This window comes from Platalea leucorodia, assembly GCF_965183815.1.
Source record: "Platalea leucorodia genome assembly, chromosome: 26".
Classification (NCBI taxonomy): Eukaryota; Metazoa; Chordata; class Aves; order Pelecaniformes; family Threskiornithidae; genus Platalea; species Platalea leucorodia.
In genome coordinates this window covers 377,436-398,456 of record NC_138848.1, presented here as the reverse complement: position 1 = coordinate 398,456, position 21,021 = coordinate 377,436, and the positions used below count along the sequence as shown (strand labels likewise).

Genomic DNA, 21,021 nt, shown 5'->3' with positions numbered 1-21,021 from the left:
ACGCCCCCTCCAGGCCACGCCCCCTCCAGGCCACGCCCCCCCACCCTTAGCATGGCTCCAATCCCCCACTGCAAAGGCACTAGGCCCCGCCCCCAAGCGGCATGCCACCTGAAGCCCCGCCCACCACCGCTGGCTCTGCCCCCAAGTCTCATCCCATAGGAAGGCCTGCCCTGAGTCCAAGCCCCGCCCACCACTGTTAGCTCCGCCCCCAACCGCAGCCTGCCCAAAGGCCTGCCCCACTCCAGGCCCCACCCCTATTCCAGGCCCCGCCCACCAGCATTAGCACCGCCCCCCGCGGCACTCCTCCCGAGGCACGCCCACTCCTCCAGGCCCCGCCCACCGCCACATCCTCCCGCGGCGGGCAAGCCCCGCCCCTCCCCTCGGGGCCCCGCCCCTCTGCCAAGCCCCGCCCCTAAAGGACACCGTCGGCGGGAAGAGCACGAGGGCGCTTTTAATGGACGGGTCCCGCGGGGGCGTGTCCTCCGGCTCCGGGGGCGTGGCCGGCGCCGGCGTGGGCGGGGCTAGCGGGGGCGGGGCTAGCGGGGGCGTGGCCGGCGGGGGCGGGCGCAGGCGGCAGCCGCGCCGCCATGGCGTCCAGCTCCTCCCGCAGCCGCTCCAACCGCTCCCCCACCTCCCGCATCGCCGCCGCCTGCTCCTCCTCCCGCCGCCGCGCCTGCCCCGCCTGCCGGGCGTACTCCAGGTAGAGGCAGAGCCCTCCCACGCCGAAGACGATCGCTTCCCCCAGCAGCTCCGCTCCCAGCTCCGCCGCCGCTTCCTCGTTCAGCGGTTTGACGGCGGCGCCGCGGAAGCCCATCAGCCGCATCTTGGCGCGCATCTCCACCCAGTGGTACACTGCGGGGGGGGGGGGGGAGCGGCAGGGAGCGGCGGTGCCCGGCCCGCCCGGTGCCCCTCCCCGCCCGGTGCCCCCCCCCCCGTCCGGCCCCCCCCCCCCCCCGTGCCCCACTCACGCTGGGCGGGCGGCAGGCAGACGTAGGCGCGGAAGAAGGGGCTGGCGCGCGCCCCGGCCTTGATGCGGGCCGCCAGGGGGCGGCTCAGCTGGCGCGCGCCCAGCGTCAGCAGCTTGGCCAGCGGGAACGCGCCCGCCACCATCCCGCCGCCGCGCGCCCCGTGACCTCACCGCCGCGCGACCCGGGCCGGGGCGGGGCGAGGGCGCGCGGGGGGGGCGTGTCCACCCGCCGTCCTGGCCGCGCCCCTCCTCCCGCCGCGCGGACACGCCCCCCCCCGTCCCGCCCCGCCCCCGGTCGGCGGGCAGCGCGCGGCCGGCTCCGCCCTCCCGCGCCGGGGCACCCGTGGGTGCGGCTGCAGCACCCGTGGGTGGCCCTGGAGCACCCCTGGGTGCGGCTGGAGCACCCGTGGGAGACACTGGAGCACCCGTGGGTGCTGCTGGAGCACCCTGGGAGACACTGGAGCACCCGTGGGTGGCGCTGGGCACCCCTGGGTGGCCCTGGAGCACCCGTGGGAGACACTGGAGCACCCCTGGGTGCGGCTGGAGCACCCGTGGGAGACACTGGAGCACTGTGGGAGACACTGGAGCACCCGTGGGTGAGGCTGGGCACCCCTGGGTGGCCCTGGAACACCCGTGGGATACACTGGAGCACCCGTGGGAGACACTGGAGCACCCTGGGAGACACTGGAGCACCCATGGGTGGCGCTGGGCACCCCTGGGTGGCCCTGGAACACCCGTGGGAGACACTGGAGCACTGTGGGAGACACTGGAGCACCCGAGGGTGCTGCTGGAGCACCCTGGGAGACACTGGAGCACCCGTGGGTGGCGCTGGGCACCCCTGGGTGGCCCTGGAGCACCCGTGGGAGACACTGGAGCACCCCTGGGTGCGGCTGGAGCACCCGTGGGAGACACTGGAGCACTGTGGGAGACACTGGAGCACCCGTGGGTGAGGCTGGGCACCCCTGGGTGGCCCTGGAACACCCGTGGGATACACTGGAGCACCCGTGGGAGACACTGGAGCACCCTGGGAGACACTGGAGCACCCATGGGTGGCGCTGGGCACCCCTGGGTGGCCCTGGAACACCCGTGGGAGACACTGGAGCACTGTGGGAGACACTGGAGCACCCGAGGGTGCTGCTGGAGCACCCTGGGAGACACTGGAGCACCCGTGGGTGGCGCTGGGCACCCCTGGGTGGCCCTGGAGCACCCGTGGGAGACACTGGAGCACCCCTGGGTGCGGCTGGAGCACCCGTGGGAGACACTGGAGCACTGTGGGAGACACTGGAGCACCCGTGGGTGAGGCTGGACTCCTCTGGGTGATGCTGGAGCACCCTGGGAGACACTGGAGCACCCGTGGGTGGTGCTGGAGCACCCCTGGGTGGCCCTGGAGCACCCGTGGGTGGCGCTGGGCACCCGTGGGAGACACTGGAGCACCCCTGGGTGCGTCTGGAGCACCCTGGGAAACACTGGAGCACTGTGGGAGACACTGGAGCACCCGTGGGTAGCTCTGGAGCACCCGTGGGTGAGTCTGGAGCACCCTGGGAGACACTGGAGCACCCGTGGGTGGTGCTGGGCACCCCTGGGTGGCTCTGGAGCACCCCTGGGTGAGGCTGGAGCTCCCGTGGGTGGCTCTGGAGCACCCTGGGAGACACTGGAGCACCCGTGGGTGGCGCTGGGCGCCCGTGGGAGACACTGGAGCACTGTGGGAGACACTTGAGCACCCGTGGGTGAGGCTGGAGCACTCGTGGGTAGCTCTGGAGCACCCGTGGGTGTCTGGAGTACCCTGGGAGACACTGGAGCACCCGTGGGTGATGCTGGACTCCTCTGGGTGCGGCTGGAGCACCCTGGGAGACACTGGAGCACCCGTGGGTGGTGCTGGGCACCCCTGGGTGGCTCTGGAGCACCCCTGGGTGAGGCTGGAGCTCCCGTGGGTGGCTCTGGAGCACCCGTGGGAGACACTGGAGCACCCGTGGATGGTGCTGGGCACCCCTGGGTGGCCCTGGAGCACCCGTGGGTGAGGCCGGAGCACCCGTGGGAGACACTGGAGCACCCGTGGGTGGCACTGGACCCTCCCTGGGTGACCCTAGAGCACCCCTGGGTGAAGCTGGAGCACTGTGGGAGACCCTGGAGCACCATGGGTGATGCTGGACCCCCCTGGGTGCCACTGGAGCACCCACTGGTGACCCTGGTGCCCTACTGTGTGACTGTGGACCTCCCCGAGTCACTCTGGAGCACTCCTGGGTGATGCTGGACCCCCCTAGGTGACACTGGAGCGCCCGTGGGTGATACTGGAGCACTCGTGGGTGACACTGGAACCCCCTGGGTGACCTTGAAGTCCCCGTGGGTGACACTGGACCCCGTCCTGTGACACTGGAGCACCCGTGGGTGACACTGGGGCACCCGTGGGAGATTCTGGTGGCCCCCCGGGTGACCCTGGAGCCCCGGGACGTATGGCACAGCCCCCCGGCTCCCCCACCCGAGACGTGGGCCAGGCTCCACGCTACCAGCGGGTCACGTTGCTCCGACTGAGCCCCTACCCGGTGCCCCCCCCCGTGCCCCCGCCCCTCCCGGGGGCGGCGCCGCCGGAGCCGGTGCCGGTGCCCCGAGGGCGGCGGAGCCCCGCGCCGAGCCGGTACCGGGGGTCCCGGGGGCAGGGTCGGGGGGCAGCTGGGGGGTCTGGGGGAGGCGGGGGGCGCCGGAGGGGGCCCGCGGGTGTGTCGGGGTGAAGCGTGGGGGACTGGGGGGACCCGGGACACTGGGGGGGAGACCCGGGACGCCGCGGGGGGCGAGGGACACGGGGGGCGGCAGTGGGAGGCACCGGCATCACCCGGGGGGAGTCGAGGGGACGTGGGGGCACTTTAAGGGGCAGCGGCGCACACGCGTGGGGGACCCGGGACGGCGGGGGGGGACGGGGGGCACCGGGGAGAGGGACAAGGGACACTGGGAGGGGACAAGGGACGCCGAGGTGGCACCGGGAGGAACCGGCATCACTAAGGGGGTGGCCGCTGCCCACCCCCCCGCGACGGCTGCCCCGGCCCGCGTCCCCACGCGTGTACGCAGATCTGGAGGGGGGGTCGGCCGGGGGCGGTGTGGGTCGGTGCCGGGTGGGGGGGTCGGTGCGGGAGATGTCCCGGTCCCGTCCCCCTCCCCGGAGGGACCCGGGCGTCCGGGCACCTCCCGCAGCTCCCTGGTAACGAGCACGTCAAAGGGGGGGCGGCGCAGATAACGGGGGGGACACGACACCGGTACCGGTACCCCCATCCCTCCCGGTACACCCCGCCCAGGAGCCGCCGTCGCTGTTGTGGGCCACCGGGAATGGCACCCCCCTCGCTCAGCCGGGTCCTGCGTGGGGCAGAGGTGAGACCCCAGCACCCCAACATCACTCCTGGTGTCCCCCCACACCCTGGGACCCCCCTCGCTGCCACTGCTGGGACCCCCCCCAGGACCCTCCCATTGCCTCCTTGGAACCCCCACCCCACAGGACCCCCCCAGCTGCCACCTCCAGGACCTTCCCCCCAGGACCGTGGTGGTCTCCCTGTGGTGGTGTCCCTATCGTGGGCACCCCATGGTGGTGTCCGCAGTCATGGTGGCCCCGTCATGGTGAACCCATGGTGGTGACCCCAGTTGTGGTGGCCGCATGGTGGTTGCCCCATCATGGTTGTCTCATGGTGGTGTCCATGTGGTGGTGGCCTCACGATGTTGGCCACAATCATAGTGTCCCCATGGTGGTGACCCCGGTGGTAGTGGCCCCATGGTGTTGGCCCCAGTCATGGTGGCACCATCATGGTGGCCCCATGGTGGTTGCCCCAATGTGGTAACCCCAGTGGTGGTGGCCCCATAGTGATGTTCCCATGCTGGTAGCCCCATAGTGGTGACCCTAGTGGTGGTGTCCCCATGGTGGTGTCCCCATGGTGGTTGCCCCAATGTGGTGACCCTGGTGGTGGCGCCCCCACGGTGGCTCCTTGCAGGAGGAGCGCTCAGCCCAGGCGACGCTGGCCGCCTGGCAAGAGTACCGGCACGCCTGCCAGCTGCGCCTGCGCCTCGACCCCCCGGCACCCGGTGAGTGGGGATGTGATGGGGACGCTGGGGATACCCCAGGGACACCCTGACCCCTCGCACTCCCCCAGGACCCGTCTGCAACCGCAGCTTCGACATGTACGCCTGCTGGGGGGACGCAGCCCTCAACAGCACCGTCACCGTCCCCTGCCCCTGGTACCTGCCCTGGCACCACCGAGGTAATGGGGGGTGGCATCTGCCCCGGGGGGCCCCGGGGGTGCCCCTGGGTACCACGGGGTGACGGGGTGGGGTGCTCAGTGCAGGGCGGGGTGGTGGCTCGGCGCTGCGGACCCGACGGGAGGTGGGTGACAGACGAGACGGGGCGGCCCTGGCAGGACCATTCGCAGTGTGAGGACCTGACACAGGAGCAGCCACTGCACGTGAGTGCCCAGGCGCTGTGCCGTGCCACGCTGCAGGGTGCCGTGCCGCAGGGTGCCGTGCCGTGCCATGCCGTGCCGTGGGGTGCTGTGCCGGGCCATGCTGGGAGATGCCATGCCAGGATGTGTGACGCTGCCATGCCATGCTGTGCCGCGCTGCGCACCGTGCTGTGCACCGTGCCGCTCTGCTGTGCATCGCGCCGTGCTGTGCTGTGCCACGCTGTGCCGTGCTATGTCCTGCGCCATGCTGTGCTGCACTGTGCCACGCTGTGCCACGCACTGTGCTGTGCCCTGTGTTGTGCCGTGCTGGGGGCTGCACCGCGTCAGGCTGACATGTGCCGTACCCCACATTGTGCCGGGCCATGCGCTGTCAGGCTGTGCTGCAGCGTGCGCTGTTCCGGGAGCTGCTGGGCTGTGCCGGGTCGTGCCGTGTTGCACCATGCTGTGCACTGTGGCATGCTGTGTTGCATCGTGCTGTGCCATGCCGTGCTGTGCCACGCCATGCCACACCTCTTTGCACCATGCTGTGCTGTGTGGCACGATGCCATGCCATATGCCATATGCCATGATGCATTGTGTTGTGCTGTGTTGCACTGTGCCATGCCATACTGTGCCCTGTGCCCTGCTGTGCCATGCACCATACCATGCCATACCGTGCCGTGCGCTGTGCCATACCATGTTGCACTGTGCCGTGCCGTGTTGCACCGTGCCATGCCATGTTGCACTGTGCCGTGCCGTGTTGTGCCGTGCCGTGTTGCACCGTGCCATGCTGTGCCGTGTTGCACCGTGCCATGCCATGTTGCACCGTGCCGTGCCCTGTTGCACCATGCCGTGCTGTGCCGTACGCTGTGCTATGCTGTGTTGCACCGTGCCATGTCCTGTCGCGCTGTGCTGTGCCATGCTGCACTGCACTGTACCACGCCACACCACACCACGCTGCACCACGCGCTGTGCCATGCCCCGTTCCCCCGCGCCACTGCCCGTTGCCCCATGCCACGCCATGCCCTGTGCCACCTCCCGGCACGGTGCCACCTCCCTGTCCCCCGTGTCCCCTGTCCCTGTCCCCACAGCAGCAGGCCTGGCTGCTGGAGCAGTTCCGCCTCCTCTACACCGTGGGCTACTCCCTCTCCCTCGTCGCCCTCCTCCTGGCGCTGCTGCTGCTCCTGCTCTTCAGGTACCCGCACCGGGGCACCCCTGGGTGCTAGTGGGGCACCCGCGGGTGCTGCCACCCGCTGCCCCTCATCCCCGCAGGCGTCTGCGTTGCACCCGCAACTTCATCCATGCCAACCTCTTCCTCTCCTTCGTGCTGCGGGCGGGCGCCATCCTGACGCGGGATGCGCTGCTGCAACGTCGCCTGCGCCCTGGCCCCGGGCATCCCCTGCAGCTGCTGGGCCAGCAGGTGGGCACCCATGGGAGACGGGGGGCACCCATGGCGGGGAGCACCTGGAGGGGGGTACCCATGGGTGGAGGGCAGCCATGGGCGAGGGATGGTGGGCTGTGCTGGGACAGGGGACCCAAGGGTGGGGGCTGGCCCACCACGATGCTGGTGCCACCGCGATGCTGGTGCCACCATGATCCTGGTCAAACGTGACGCTGCTGCCACCATGATGCTGGTGCCACCCCGATGCTGGTCTAACATGATGCTGGTGCCACCCGGATGCCGGTGTCCTGGTGGCGGTGCGGGTGTCCCCGCGGCAGGCGGTGGCAGGGTGCCGGCTGGCCCAGGCTCTCACCCAGTACTGCGTGGGGGCCAACTACGGGTGGCTGTTGGCCGAGGGACTCTTCCTCCACAAGCTCCTGGTGCTGGCGGCCTTCTCCGGCGAGCGCTGCCTCCCCGCCTTCCTCCTCCTCGGCTGGGGTGAGCCTGTGCCCGTGTCCCCCCCGTGGCCCCCTGTGTCCTCATGTCCCCTCCCCAACCTTGTCCCCATCCCTCCAGGAGCCCCCGTGCTCTTCGTGGTACCGTGGGTGGTGGTGAGGTACCTCTACGAGAACGAGGGGTGAGGCTGCCAGACCCCCCCCCCCCATTTTGTCACACCTGGGGGACACCGTGGTGTCCCCAACAGGGGACCCAGGCATCCGCTGAGCCCCCCCCGCCCCGGCAGGTGCTGGGAGAGGAATGAGAAAGCGGCGGTGTGGTGGATTATCCGCTGTCCCCTCCTGATGGCCGTGGCGGTGGGTGACACAGCACGGGGGGGTGGCCCTCCCAGGGCAGTGTCCCCACTGCAGGGGGTGTCACCGCTGGTGTCCCCATCTCCAGGTGAACTTCGTGGTGTTCGTGCGCATTGTCCGCATCTTGGTGGCCAAAGTCCGGGCGCATCAGGTGTCCCGGGGGGACACCAGGGTCAGGTGGGGACACAGGGACATTGGCGTGTGCGTGGGGACACTGGGGACGGGCATGGGGACGCCGATGACACAGGGACACCAGGGTGTGCATGGGGACACGGGCCGCACACCCCGTCTCTGTCCCCATTGTGTCCCCGTGCTCTCTGTGCCCACCCCAGCCCTGTGCACATCCCCACGTGTGTCCCCATCCCTGCAATGTCCCCAAGCATGTCCCCGAGTGTGTCCCCATGCATGTCCCTGTCCCCATAATGCCCCGAGTGTGTCCCCAAGTGTGTCCCCATGCCTGTAACGTCCCCAAGCATGTCCCCGAGTGTGTCCCCATGCATGTCCCTGTCCCCATAATGCCCCAAGTGTGTCCCCAAGTGTGTCCCCATTCCTGTAACGCCCCCAAGCTTGTCCCCGAGTGTGTCCCCATGCATGTCCCTGTCCCCATAATGCCCCAAGTGTGTCCCCAAGTGTGTCCCCATTCCTGTAACACCCCCAAGCATGTCCCCAAGTGTGTCCCCATGCATGTCCCTGTCCCCATAATGCCCCGAGTGTGTCCCCAAGTGTGTCCCCATTCCTGTAACGTCCCCAAGCATGTCCCCGAGTGTGTCCCCATGCATGTCCCCGTCCCCATAATGCCCCTAGTGTGTCCCCAAGTGTGTCCCCATGCCTGTAACACCCCCAAGCATGTCCCCGAGTGTGTCCCCATGCATGTCCCCGTCCCCATAATGCCCCGAGTGTGTCCCCAAGTGTGTCCCCATGCCTGTAACGTCCCCAAGCATGTCCCCGAGTGTGTCCCCATGCATGTCCCCGTCCCCATAACGCCCTGAGTGTGTCCCCAAGTGTGTCCCCATTCCTGTAATGTCCCCAAGCATGTCCCCAAGTGTGTCCCCATGCATGTCCCTGTCCCCATAATGCCCCGAGTGTGTCCCCAAGTGTGTCCCCATTCCTGTAACGCCCCCAAGCATGTCCCCGAGTGTGTCCCCATGCATGCCTCTGTCCCCATAATGCCCCTAGTGTGTCCCCAAGTGTGTCCCCATGCCTGAAACACCCCCAAGCATGTCCCCGAGTGTGTCTCCATGCATGTCCCTGTCCCCATAACACCCCGAGTGTGTCCCCAAGTGTGTCCCCATTCCTGTAACGTCCCCAAGCATGTCCCTGAGTGTGTCCCCATGCATGTCCCTGTCCCCATAATGCCCCGAGTGTGTCCCCAAGTGTGTCCCCATGCCTGTAACGTCCCCAAGCATGTCCCCGAGTGTGTCCCCATGCATGTCCCTGTCCCCATAATGCCCCGAGTGTGTCCCCAAGTGTGTCCCCATTCCTGTAACGTCCCCAAGCATGTCCCCGAGTGTGTCCCCATGCATGTCCCTGTCCCCATAATGCCCCGAGTGTGTCCCCAAGTGTGTTCCCATGCCTGTAACGTCCCCAAGCATGTCCCCGAGTGTGTCCCGATGCATGCCTCTGTCCCCATAATGCCCCTAGTGTGTCCCCAAGTGTGTCCCCATGCCTGTAACGTCCCCAAGCATGTCCTCGACCACGTTCCCATCCCTGTGACATCCCCGAGCATGTCCCCATGCATGTCCCCCTCCCTGTAACACTACAACACGTGTCCATGAGGGTGTCCTTGTCCCCATCCCTGCCTGAGGGGGTCCCCAGGGGTGTCCCCAAGGGGGGGCCCCATCCCCAAGCATGTCCCTGGGTGTGTCCCCCCCCCCCCAGGCTGGCCAGGTCGACACTGACGCTGATCCCGCTGCTGGGGGTGCACGAGGTGGCCTTCGCCCTGGCCGGGGAGGGGCAGGGGGGGGGCACCCTGCACCTGGTGCGGCTCTGCCTGCAGCTGCTGCTCTCCTCCTCCCAGGTGCGGGGGGGGCACGGGGGGGCGATGGGCTGGAGGCTGCGGTGGGGTGGGGGCTCCTGCAGTGGGGGGGCATAGGGGGTACAACAGGGGTGTGCAATGGGGGGGTTCAATGGGGGGGTGTACTGGAGGCGTGCAGTGGGGGAGTGCCATGGGGGGGCCATAGGGGGTACAACAGGGGTGTGCAATGAGGGGGGGTGCAATGGGGGGGTGTAATGGAGGCGTGCAATGGGGGGGTGCAGTGGGGGGGCATAGGGGGTACAACAGGGGTGTGCCACAGGGGGGGTGTAATGGAGGCATGCAACAGGGGGGTGCAATGGGGGGGGCATGGAGGGTGTTGTCAGGGTGCAATAGGGGGGCTAAAATACGGGGTGCAATGGGGGAATGCAATGGGGGGCCCTGGAGGGTGTCCTCGGGGTGTAAGGGGGGGCTAAAATAGGGGGTGCAATGGGGGGGGCTGCAATGGGGGGGCTGCAATGGGGGGGCTGCAATGGGGGAGCTGCAGGAGGTGGGTGCTGCAGCAGGGCGCGGGTGCAGGGGGGTGGGTGCTCAGGCCCGGGGTGCTCGTGTGTGTCCCCCCCCCCATCCCCAGGGCCTCGTTGTCAGCGTCCTCTACTGCTTCGTCAACAAGGAGGTGCGTCAGGGCGTGTCGTGACATGTCGGGATGCGTGGGGGGGGAGCATGTCGTGACGTGGTGTGACATGTCGCGACACGTCCTGGTGCCCGCAGGTGCAGGCAGAGGTGCGGCGTGGGTGGCAGCGGTGCCGCCTGGGTGCCCTCTGCCCCCCCGGCCCCCCCCGAGCCCCTCCCCGGGGCTCTCGCCGCTACGTGGCTGTGGGGGGGCAGCGCCCGGCACCCCCCGATCCCGGGGGGCACCCGGTTGCTGAGAGCTGCTGCTGAGGGGGGGGGCTGCACCTTTGGGTGCTGGGGGGGGTTTCCCAAAAGCCTTTGGATGCTGGGGGGGGGGGTGTCTCTGTCACCTTTGGGTGCTGGGGGGGAGTCAGGGGGCTTAGGGGGTCCCCTGAGACCTTGGGGTGCTGGGGGGGGGGTCCCAAGACCTTGGGGTGCTAGGGGGGTCCCAAAAGCCTTTGGATGCTGGAGGGGGGTGTGTGTCTCTATCACCTTTGGATGCTGGGGGGGAGTCAGGGGGCTTGGGGGGGGAGTCGGGGGCTTGGGTGGTCCCCTGAGACCTTGGGATGCTGGGGGGGGGGTGTCCCAAAAACCTTTGGATGCTGGAGGGGGGTGTGTGTCTCTGTCACCTGTGGGTGCTGGGGGGGAGTCAGGGGGCTTTGGGGGTCCCCTGAGACCTTGAGGTGCTGGGGGGGGGGTGTCCCAAAAGCCTTTGGGTGCTGGAGGGGGGGTGTCTTTGTCACCTTGGGTTGCTGGGGGGGGTGTCAGGGGGTCCTTGACACTTTGGGGTCCTGGGGGGGGGGTGTCGCAGGGGCGTCCGGGCTATGGGGACCCAGGCGTCCCCAGCTTTGTACCCTAAGGAAAGACATGGCACCCGCAAGTGGCTCCTGTGGCATCGCCTGGGGGGACACCGGTGGCTGGGGGGGTGGCACTGGGTGCTACTGGGGTGGGTGTCACGGGTGACCGGCGTGGGGGGTGCCGGTGGGTGGCCGGGGGTGTGGGGGTGTCGCTGGGCGGTGGGATGGTGTCACCGGGAGCCCGGGGCGGGGGACGGGGACACCGGCGGCGCTCCCGTGCCCCCCCGCTGCGCATGCGCGGAGGCCCCGGCGGCGGACTACATCTCCCAGCGACCCCCTGGCGGCGCAGGCGCGGCCGGCGGCGGCTGCGCGCATGCGCGGGTCACCCCGGAAGCGGCGCGGAGAGGCGGAGCGGCCGCGCCCGGCACCTGCCCGGTGAGCGGGGGAGGGGCGGCGGCACCGGGCGGGGCCCGGGCCGCGGGGGGGGGGGGCGTGGGCACGGGCGGGCGGGGCCCCGGGGCGGGGCGGGGCCGCGCGGGGCGGTGGCGGAGCCCCGGGGCCGGTGCTCGGTAACGTCGGGCCGGGGCCCGGGGGACGGCGGGGTGCGGGGGAGTCCCCGTGCCACGGCGGGGATCGGCGGCGTCTCCCACTCGTGACACGGCGGGGGGCGGGGCCGCGCCCGCGGCGCACCGGGGGGCGGGCGTGTCCCACCCGTGACACACCGGGGAGGGCGGCTCCGTGCCCGCGGGACACCGGGGACGGGCGCGCCCTCGGGGGCGGGGCCGCCCGCGCCTTGCGCGAGACCGGGGGCACCTCCCTGTGTCGCGCGTGGGGACGCGCGTGTCTCGGTGTCGCGCGGGGGGGGGGGGGGCGGGGGTGTCCCCTTGTCACACCCGGGGCGGGGCCGGGCTCGGCCTCGCCTCGCTCACGGGGGTCACCGGCTCCGCCGCGTCTCCGCCCCCCGGGGAGGAGGGGGGGGGGGGGGCCCGGCGGGACCCCCCGGGGCCACGCGGGACCGTGCCCGCGCCCCTCCCGTCCCCGCCGCCCCGGGGAGGGCAGGGGGCGCCCGGCCACGCCCCCTCGCTGGCCACGCCCCTCCGCCGACCACGCCCCCCGGCGCGCCGCGCTGCCGCCGTCCATATATGGGCATGGCCCGAACGCGGCTCCCTGATTGGCCGCCGCCTCGCGCGCAGGGCCTGTCAACAAACGACCGCCGCCGCCGGTCGTTAAAAGGGCGGGGCGGCGCGCGGCGGGCGGCGCCCACCTTCGCGGGCGCCGCGGCCGCTTTAAGGGCCGGGCCCGGAGGCGGTGGTGCCGGTGGTGCCGGTGAGGGGGCGGGGCGTCCCGAGGGGGCGGGGCCTCCGGGGGCGGGTGGGCGGGGCTTCTGTGTGTGCAAACGGGGCGGGGCGTGGGGGTGAGGGGGGCAAAGGGGGAGGAGCCGGGGGGGGCCCTGCCAGCCCCACACTGTCCCCACCAGCCCCATACTGGCCCCGTACTGGCCCTGCCAGCCCCATACTGTCCCCACACTGTCCCCACCAGCCCCATACTGGCCCCACCAGCCCCATACTGGCCCCGTACTGGCCCTGCCAGCCCCATACTGTCCCCACACTGTCCCCACCAGCCCCATACTGGCCCCACCAGCCCCATATTGGCCCCGTACTGGCCCTGCCAGCCCCATACTGTCCCCACACTGTCCCCACCAGCCCCACACTGTCCCCACCAGCCCCATACTGTCCCCACCAGCCCCATACTGGCCCCGTACTGGCCCTGCCAGCCCCATACTGGCCCCACCAGCCCCACACTGTCCCCACCAGCCCCATACTGTCCCCGTACTGGCCCTGCCAGCCCCATACTGTCCCCACACTGTCCCCACCAGCCCCATACTGGCCCCACCAGCCCCATACTGGCCCCGTACTGGCCCTGCCAGCCCCATACTGTCCCCACACTGTCCCCACCAGCCCCACACTGTCCCCACCAGCCCCATACTGTCCCCGTACTGGCCCTGCCAGCCCCATACTGTCCCCACACTGTCCCCACCAGTCCCACACTGTCCCCACCAGCCCCATACTGTCCCCATACTGGCCCTGCCAGCCCATACTGTCCCCACACTGTCCCCACCAGCCCCATACTGGCCCCACCAGCCCCATACTGGCCCTGTACTGGCCCTGCCAGCCCCATACTGTCCCCACACTGTCCCCACCAGCCCCATACTGGCTCCATACTGGCCCTGCCAGCCCATACTGTCCCCACACTGTCCCCACCAGCCCCGTACTGTCCCCACCAGCCCCATACTGGCCCCGTACTGGCCCTGCCAGCCCCATACTGTCCCCACACTGTCCCCGCCAGCCCCATACTGGCCCCATACTGGCCCTGCCAGCCCATACTGTCCCCACACTGTCCCCACCAGCCCCATACTGGCCCCACCAGCCCCATACTGGCCCTGTACTGGCCCTGCCAGCCCCATACTGTCCCCACACTGTCCCCACCAGCCCCATACTGGCTCCATACTGGCCCTGCCAGCCCATACTGTCCCCACACTGTCCCCACCAGCCCCGTACTGTCCCCACCAGCCCCATACTGGCCCCGTACTGGCCCTGCCAGCCCCATACTGTCCCCACACTGTCCCCGCCAGCCCCATACTGGCCCCACCAGCCCCATACTGGCCCCGTACTGGCCCTGCCAGCCCCATACTGTCCCCACACTGTCCCCACCAGCCCCATACTGTCCCCACCAGCCCCATACTGGCCCCATACTGGCCCTGCCAGCCCATACTGTCCCCACACTGTCCCCACCAGCCCCATACTGTCCCCACCAGCCCCATACTGTCCCCGTACTGGCCCTGCCAGCCCCATACTGTCCCCACACTGTCCCCACCAGCCCCATACTGTCCCCACCAGCCCCATACTGTCCCCGTACTGGCCCTGCCAGCCCCATACTGTCCCCACACTGTCCCCACCAGCCCCATACTGTCCCCACCAGCCCCATACTGGCCCCGTACTGGCCCTGCCAGCCCCATACTGTCCCCACACTGTCCCCACCAGCCCCATACTGGCCCCACCAGCCCCATATTGGCCCCGTACTGGCCCTGCCAGCCCCATACTGTCCCCACACTGTCCCCACCAGCCCCACACTGTCCCCACCAGCCCCATACTGTCCCCACCAGCCCCATACTGGCCCCGTACTGGCCCTGCCAGCCCCATACTGGCCCCACCAGCCCCACACTGTCCCCACCAGCCCCATACTGTCCCCGTACTGGCCCTGCCAGCCCCATACTGTCCCCACACTGTCCCCACCAGCCCCATACTGGCCCCACCAGCCCCATACTGGCCCCGTACTGGCCCTGCCAGCCCCATACTGTCCCCACACTGTCCCCACCAGCCCCACACTGTCCCCACCAGCCCCATACTGTCCCCGTACTGGCCCTGCCAGCCCCATTCTGGCCCCACCAGCCCCACACTGTCCCCACCAGCCCCATACTGTCCCCATACTGGCCCTGCCAGCCCCATACTGGCCCCGTACTGGCCCTGCCAGCCCCATACTGTCCCCACCAGCCCCACGCTGTCCCCACCAGCCCCATACTGTCCCTACCAGCCCCATACTGTCCCCGTACTGGCCCTGCCAGCCCCATACTGTCCCCACACTGTCCCCACCAGCCCCATACTGGCCCCATACTGGCCCTGCCAGCCCCATACTGTCCCCACACTGTCCCCACCAGCCCCACACTGTCCCCACCAGCCCCATACTGGCCCCATACTGGCCCTGCCAGCCCCATACTGTCCGCACACTCACCCCACCAGCCCCATACTGGCCCCACATGGTCCCCACCAGCCCCATACTGGCCCTGCCAGGCCCACACTGTCCCCACCAGCCCCATACTGTCCCCACCAGCCCCATACTGGCCCCATACTGGCCCTGCCAGCCCCATACTGTCCGCACACTCACCCCACCAGCCCCATACTGGCCCCACATGGTCCCCACCAGCCCCATACTGGTCCCGCCAGCCCCACACTGTCCCCGCCAGCCCCGTACTCTCCCCATACTGGTCCTGCCAGCCCCATACTGTGCCCACACTGTCCCCACCAGCCCCATACTGGCCCCACCAGCCCCATACTGGCCCCATACTGGCCCTGCCAGCCCCATACTGTCCCCACACTGTCCCCACCAGCCCCATACTGTCCCCACCAGCCCCATACTGGCCCCATACTGGCCCTGCCAGCCCCATACTGTCCGCACACTCACCCCACCAGCCCCATACTGGTCCCGCCAGCCCCACACTGTCCCCACCAGCCCCATACTGTCCCCATACTGGCCCTGCCAGCCCATACTGTCTCCGCTGTCCCCACCCCATCCCCACCATGAACCCTTCTTTCTCTCCCGGCAGGCCTGGGCACGGGCGCTGGCAGCCCACGGCAGCGTTGGCAGTGTCGGCAGTGCCATGCTGCCCTGATGGAGCCCAACGCCTTTCCCCAGCTGCAGCTCTGGTGCCCGCGGCCCTTCGGCACCTACTCCCAGAACAAACCATGCCCTGGCCCCAGCTCCACCAAGAAACCCTTCTCCTGCCGTCCCACCGAAGAGCCTGCCGGCGCCCGGGCCCCGTCCGAAAACACTCCACCGCCTCCCACCGATGCCGCCCCGGCTCCCCCAGCGTCGGCGGAGGAAGGTCGGGTGCTGCTGGACACGTGGTACGTCATCAAACCGGGCAACACCAAGGAGAAAGTGGCTTTCTTTGTGGCACATCAGTGCGGTGGCGGCATTGGCGGTGGTGGCACCGGTGGCCGTGCCAGCACCATGAAGGTAAAGGGCAACTGGGGCAGCGATAGCTCCAAAGCCAAGCGGCGCCGGCGCTGCCATGACCCCACTAAGAGCAAGCTGAGCCCAGCATGGGCTACTGGCAGCAGGGACCTGGCTTGCCCACATCCCGACGAACCGTCTGCCGCTGCCAGTGAAGCTCCTGACTTGCTGTCGGTGGCGGAGATGGTGGCATTGGTGGAGCAGAGGACGGCGCTGGCACTGCAGAGCTTCCCCCGGCCTTGCGGCGCTCCCGCTGCCCCGGTTGTGTTTGTGGAGGCGGCCGGCGGTGAAACCAAAGCGCCGAGCGGCTCTGATTGCAGCCGGGTGGCCGAAGCTGTTGCCCACTTTGAGTCGCGGCAGCGGGAGCATGGTGGCACCCGGCCCAACGGGCTGTGCCGCCCAGGTGCCGAATGTACCGCCACAGCGGCAGCGTCATCTGCGCCGGGTCCTGGCGAGGTGCGCATCGCTTTCCGCATCTCCAGCGGCCGCGAGCCCCGCGCCGGAGCTGCTGTGGCCGAGTCGGGTGCTGCTGGGCGTCCCAATTGCGTCTTTATGAGCTGCGGGACGGCGAGCGGCGGCAGTAATGCTGGTGGTCGCGCCAAGGACAAGATCACCTGTGACCTCTACCAGCTGATCAGCCCGTCCCGTGACGCGCTGCCCAACAACGTGGAGTTCCTCCTGGCCACCGCCAGTCCCAAGGGGGATGGGGACGGCCCTGACGTGGACATGGGGTGTGGCGAGGGGTCGGCGACCGCCGTCAAGCCGGAGGTGGGTGAAGGAACCGGCGAGGGGGCGTCGGCGTCGGCGCGGGATTGTGCCTCCGGCTTCCACGTGGACGTGGTGGTGACGGGGGTGGTGGACCAATGCGTCTTCTTTGGCAAGGACAGCGCCAAGAAGATGAAGGAGGAGACGGTGCGGCTGCCGGCGGCGGTGCAGGAGGACCCGCCGCCGGGGCAGCTCTTCCTCCTGCCCGTCCCCGAGGAGACGCCGGCGGTGGAGGACGTGGAGGCTGGCGAGGAGCCGTCGGCTGTCCCCGACCCCTCGCTTTGCCGGTTGTACCGTCACGTCTCCCACGACTTTTTGGAGATCCGCTTCAAGATCCAGCGGCTGCTGGAGCCCCGGCAGTACATGCTTCTGCTGCCGGAGCATGTCATGGTGAAGATCTTCAGCTACCTGCCCACCCAAGCGCTGGCCGCCCTCAAGTGCTCCTGTCACTACTTCAAGTCCATCATCGAGACCTTTGGGGTGCAGGCCACCGATTCCCGCTGGAACCGCGACCCCCTCTACCGCGACGACCCCTGCAAGCAGTGCAAGAAGCATTATGAGAAGGGGGACGTGTCCTTGTGCCGGTGGCATCCCAAGCCCTACCACCACGACCTGCCTTACGGCCGATCCTACTGGATGTGCTGCCGGAGACCCGATAAGGAGGCGCCCGGCTGCAGGGTGGGCTTGCACGATAACAACTGGGTACACCCGGCCACCCGGCGCGATGACGGCAGGTGAAGGGACAGGCGCCGGTGGGGACGGTGGCGGTGGATCCTGGGGACACGGAGGGGGGAGGTTGTCCGCGGCGGTTGCTGGAAAGGGCGGAGAAGAAGATGGGAAAAAAAAAAAAAGAATTCATCAAACCCCAAAACTTGAAGGACAAAAAAGGAACAAAGTGGAGGGGGTGGAGAGAGGGGGTGGCGGCGGCGGCGTTGCGGGGCTGGCGGCGTGGAGGGCGACCGTCACAACTGGGCTGGTGGCCCCAAGGAGGGTGGTGGCCCCAAGGAGGGTGACGGTCCCCACTGGGCTGGTGGCCCCAAGGAGGGTGGTGGCCCCAGGGAGGGTGGTGGCCCCGTGGAGGGTGACATCCCCGTCTGGGGTGGTGGCCCCGTGGAGGATGACATCAGCTCCGTGGAGGCTGGTGGCCCCCGCCGGGGTGATGTCCCCAGGGAGGGTGTTGTTCTTCGGGTGTGACGTCCCCATCCGGGGTGACCTCCCTGGGGCAGGGTGACGTCCCCATCCGGGGTAGCGTCTCTGGGGTGATGTCCTGGTCTGAGGTGACACCCCCCCGGGTGACACCTGCGGTGACATCACACGTTGAGAGTGACGTGACGGCGGGCGTGACGTGCCAGCGGGGCCGGGCCCCTCCCGCCGCCGTGGCCACTGCGCATGCGCCCGTCCTCCCGGCGCGCGCCTCTCGGGGAGGGGGCGTGGCCTGGCGCAAGCCCCGCCCCGCGCCCTATTAAGGGCGACCCCGTCGCCCGGGTGCCCTCCATGGCTCCGCCCCCGGGAGGCCCCGCCCCTTCCTGAGGAGGCCCCGCCCCCGCGCCATGCGGAAGGGCGCCGGTGGCTCCCGCCGGGCCCGGGCCGCGGGTTCGGGTCCCGCTCCCGGCCCGGTGGCGGTGCCGCTCCCGGTGCCGGGCTCCGGGCTCTGCCCGCGGTCCCGCCGCTGCCGCCGGCCGCTGCTGCCGCTCCTGGCGCTGGCGGCTGCTGCCGCGCTCCTCTACGTCGCCTGGCCCGGCGGGGAACGCGGCATTGGCCCGGTGAGCGGGGGGGCGGAGGGGAGGGGAGGTTCTCGGGGAGGGGGTGCCCGGCATGTCTCCGCTGTCCCCGGGAGCCCCCAGACCCCATGGGACCCCCCGACATTCCCCGGGGCCCCCAGCCCCCATCGTGGAGGTACCCAATGGATCCCGGGGCACCCAGACCACGCTCCCCCAGGACCCCCCAACATCCCCCAGGGCCTTCAGCCCCCTCCAAGACCCCCAGGGCCCCCTAGACCCCATCACGGGGCCACCCAGTGCATCCACGGGCACCTCAGACCCCTCCAGGGCCCCCCAACATCCCCCAGGGCTCCTCAGGGCCCCCCAACATCCCCCAGGACCTTCAGCTCCCTCCCAGACCCCATTATGGGGGCACCTAACGCACCTATGGGCACCCCAGACCCCTCCAGGGGCACCCAGACATCTCCTGAGCCCCCCAACGTCCCCCAGGGCCCCTCCCCAGGGTACCCAACTCCCTAGGGGCCCCCAGACCCCTCCAGGGACCCCCAAACCTCCCTGGGGGACCCCACCCCTCCCAGACACTGACCCCCCCCCACCCCCAGCCCTCCCTCGGCCCCCCCTCGGAGCCGGCTCTGCGGGCGCTGCTGGGGCAGCTGGATCCCGCCCGCCTGTGGGATGCCTTCCTGCTGCCCCTCCTGCGGGAACGGGTGCCGGGGGGGCCTGGGAGCCGTGCCGCCCGCCAGGTAAGACCCCCCCCCACGTTCCACCCCACCCCAGGGTGCCGCTGCACCCGCCCCAGGGTGCCGTCGTGCCACCGGGGTTCCCGTCCCCGCAGCACATTGTGGGGTGCTTGGGCACCCTGGGGGCCACCTGGCACGTGGAGCTTGATGCCTTCGAAGCGGCGACTCCCCGGGGCCCAGTGACCTTCACCAACGTGGTGGCCACAGTGGCCCCCGCCGCCCCCCGCCGTCTGGTCCTCGCCTGTCACTACGACACCAAGGTCTTGCCCCCTGGCCCTGGCCAGCGGCTCTTTTTGGGGGCCACCGATTCAGCTGTGCCCTGCGCCATCCTCCTGGAGCTGGCAGCCGCCCTCGACCGGCCCCTGCAGCGCGCCAAGGACAGGGTGGGTGATGGGCAGCCTCGGGGCCCGGAATCCCCCGCGATGCCTGGGGTCCTTCCCAGGCCCGTTCCCACCCCAGCCCAGGACTCCTGGGTCCCCACTGGGTGCCCGGGTCTCCCCTGGATGCCCCCCAGGATGCCCGGGTCCCCCCCAGCATCTCCCCCAGGACACCCAGGTCCCTCTTGTCCCCCTGTAGGACACGGGTCCCTCCTGACCCTACCCCCCAGGCCACCTGTGTCCCCCGTTCCCCCCGCCCCCCCCCCCGCCCCCCCCAGATGCCCGGGTTCCCCCCGAGGCTGGGGTCCCTTCCCCACTGCTCGATGCTGGGGTCCTGGCAGGGTGCGGAGGTGACGCTGCAGCTGCTGTTCCTGGATGGGGAGGAAGCCTTTGAGGACTGGAGCGCCACTGACTCCCTCTACGGCGCCCGGCACCTGGCGGCACGTATGGCCGCCAGCCCCCACGGGCCCCGCGGCACCCAGATCACCGCCATGGTGAGTGGCACCGAGCCCTGCGGTGGTGGTGGGGGTCTGGTGGCACCCAAGGGTGGTGGCATGGCAGTGGGGTGGTCTGGTGGCACCCAAGGGTGGTGACATTGCGTTGGCCCAGCTGGGACAGTCCCACGGCATCTGAGGCTGGTGTCCCCACGGCCATGCTGGTGTCCCCAGAGTCTGCTGGTGCTGCTGGACCTGCTGGGCGCCCGCCACCCTGCCATCCACAGCCACTTCTCCCGCACCCACCACTGGTTCCTGCGCCTCGTCGCCATCGGTGGGACATGGGGACGGGGCCGCAGGGGTGGGGATGGGGTTGGGATGGGGACAGGGCTGGGGATGGGACGGGACGGGATGCAGGGACACAGATGGGGATGGGGCACAAGTGGGATGTGGGGATGGGGACACGGGTGGGGAACAAGGTGGGACGGGAACGGGGCTGGGGTGGGGACAGGGAGGAGGCTGGGGCCGGCACAGAAGGTTCTGCGCCACCGCGTCCCCCATGTTCCTGGCGCAGAGCAGCGTCTGCAGCGGCTGGGGCTGCTGCGTGCCCCCCCCCAGGACCAGCCCTTCTTCCGCCTCAGCCCGGCCCCTGGACCCGTAGAGGACGACCACATCCCCTTCCTCCAGCGAGGTGACGTCCCCTGGGGTGCACCGTCCCCGCGTCCCCACGCCGCGTGGCTGGGGCAAGCCGCAGGGTGGGCGGTGGGGGTCCTGCGGGCTGATGTTCCGCGGGGGGAGCACGTCCTCCATCGCGTCCCGTGTCCCCGCAGGTGTCCCCGTGCTGCACCTCATCCCCATGCCCTTCCCGCGCGTGTGGCACACCCTCGAGGACACCGAGGACAACCTGCACCCCCCCACCGTAGAGGACCTGTGCAAGATCCTGGTTGCCTTCGTGGCCGAGTTCCTGCAGCTCTGAGCCCCGCTGTCCCCCCCAGGGGACTCCGGGCAGCCCTGGAGTGCACTGACAGCCACCAGTAAAGTGCTTGGTGACCAATGCTGTGTCCTGTGCTGTCACCTACCACTGGGACACCCCTGGGGACAGGGACACGCGAGGCATGGGGACCTGTGGGGACAGAGAACAGATATCCCAGGGAGCACCAGGGCCATTAGGGACGGCAGGGAG

The 21,021-nt window shown here is 69.9% G+C and overlaps 4 protein-coding genes across 9 annotated transcripts; 3 read left to right on the top strand and 1 right to left on the bottom strand.

The window, feature by feature from the left end:
• Positions 1–312: 312 nt before the first annotated feature.
• On the bottom strand, positions 313–1,149 carry OPA3 (outer mitochondrial membrane lipid metabolism regulator OPA3). Its single transcript, XM_082333434.1, has 2 exons — positions 969–1,149; positions 313–852 (listed from the first exon to the last, which is right to left on the bottom strand). Exons 1-2 carry the CDS (start codon positions 1,108–1,110, stop codon positions 452–454), a joined length of 543 nt encoding a protein of 180 aa, XP_082189560.1. The 5' UTR covers positions 1,111–1,149; the 3' UTR covers positions 313–451.
• A 3,133-nt stretch (positions 1,150–4,282) lies between these two features.
• On the top strand, positions 4,283–10,483 carry GIPR (gastric inhibitory polypeptide receptor; the record flags this gene model as incomplete). Its single annotated transcript, XM_082333485.1, has 13 exons — positions 4,283–4,324; positions 4,936–5,026; positions 5,095–5,202; positions 5,282–5,403; positions 6,474–6,574; positions 6,652–6,799; positions 7,099–7,258; positions 7,337–7,397; positions 7,503–7,572; positions 7,658–7,746; positions 9,448–9,547; positions 10,176–10,217; positions 10,313–10,483. 13 exons carry the CDS (start codon positions 4,283–4,285, stop codon positions 10,481–10,483), a joined length of 1,305 nt encoding a protein of 434 aa, XP_082189611.1.
• Positions 10,484–11,380: 897 nt separating this feature from the next.
• Positions 11,381–18,105, top strand: FBXO46 (F-box protein 46). Of its 2 annotated transcripts, none has more exons than XM_082333677.1 (2): positions 11,381–11,445; positions 15,392–18,105. In XM_082333677.1, exon 2 carries the CDS (start codon positions 15,457–15,459, stop codon positions 17,302–17,304), a length of 1,848 nt encoding a protein of 615 aa, XP_082189803.1. In that variant the 5' UTR covers positions 11,381–11,445; positions 15,392–15,456; the 3' UTR covers positions 17,305–18,105. The 2 variants fall into 2 exon arrangements, with proteins under 2 accessions (XP_082189803.1, XP_082189804.1); XM_082333678.1 differs by lacking the exon at positions 11,381–11,445 and adding an exon at positions 12,271–12,336.
• QPCTL (glutaminyl-peptide cyclotransferase like) lies at positions 18,102–20,892 on the top strand. Of its 5 annotated transcripts, none has more exons than XM_082333684.1 (7): positions 18,102–18,329; positions 18,890–19,030; positions 19,123–19,410; positions 19,746–19,898; positions 20,073–20,172; positions 20,418–20,529; positions 20,669–20,892. In XM_082333684.1, exons 1-7 carry the CDS (start codon positions 18,117–18,119, stop codon positions 20,874–20,876), a joined length of 1,215 nt encoding a protein of 404 aa, XP_082189810.1. In that variant the 5' UTR covers positions 18,102–18,116; the 3' UTR covers positions 20,877–20,892. The 5 variants fall into 5 exon arrangements, with proteins under 5 accessions (XP_082189810.1, XP_082189811.1, XP_082189814.1 ...); XM_082333685.1 differs by having other exon boundaries at positions 20,413–20,529; XM_082333688.1 differs by lacking the exon at positions 19,123–19,410.
• Positions 20,893–21,021: the final 129 nt, after the last annotated feature.

Bases quoted from the DNA above. Each gene is read 5' to 3' on its own strand.
- FBXO46 (XM_082333677.1), top strand. From the start codon at position 15,457: ATGGAGCCCAACGCCTTTCCCCAGCTGCAGCTCTGGTGCCCGCGGCCC.
- OPA3 (XM_082333434.1), bottom strand. From the start codon at position 1,110: ATGGTGGCGGGCGCGTTCCCGCTGGCCAAGCTGCTGACGCTGGGCGCG. The intron at 853-968 runs GTGAGTGGGGCA...CCCCCCCCGCAG, and splicing joins CTGCCTGCCGCCCGCCCAGC to TGTACCACTGGGTGGAGATG.
- QPCTL (XM_082333684.1), top strand. From the start codon at position 18,117: ATGCGGAAGGGCGCCGGTGGCTCCCGCCGGGCCCGGGCCGCGGGTTCG. The intron at 19,031-19,122 runs GTAAGACCCCCC...CCGTCCCCGCAG, and splicing joins GGAGCCGTGCCGCCCGCCAG to CACATTGTGGGGTGCTTGGG. The intron at 20,173-20,417 runs GTGGGACATGGG...GGCGCAGAGCAG, and splicing joins CCTGCGCCTCGTCGCCATCG to CGTCTGCAGCGGCTGGGGCT.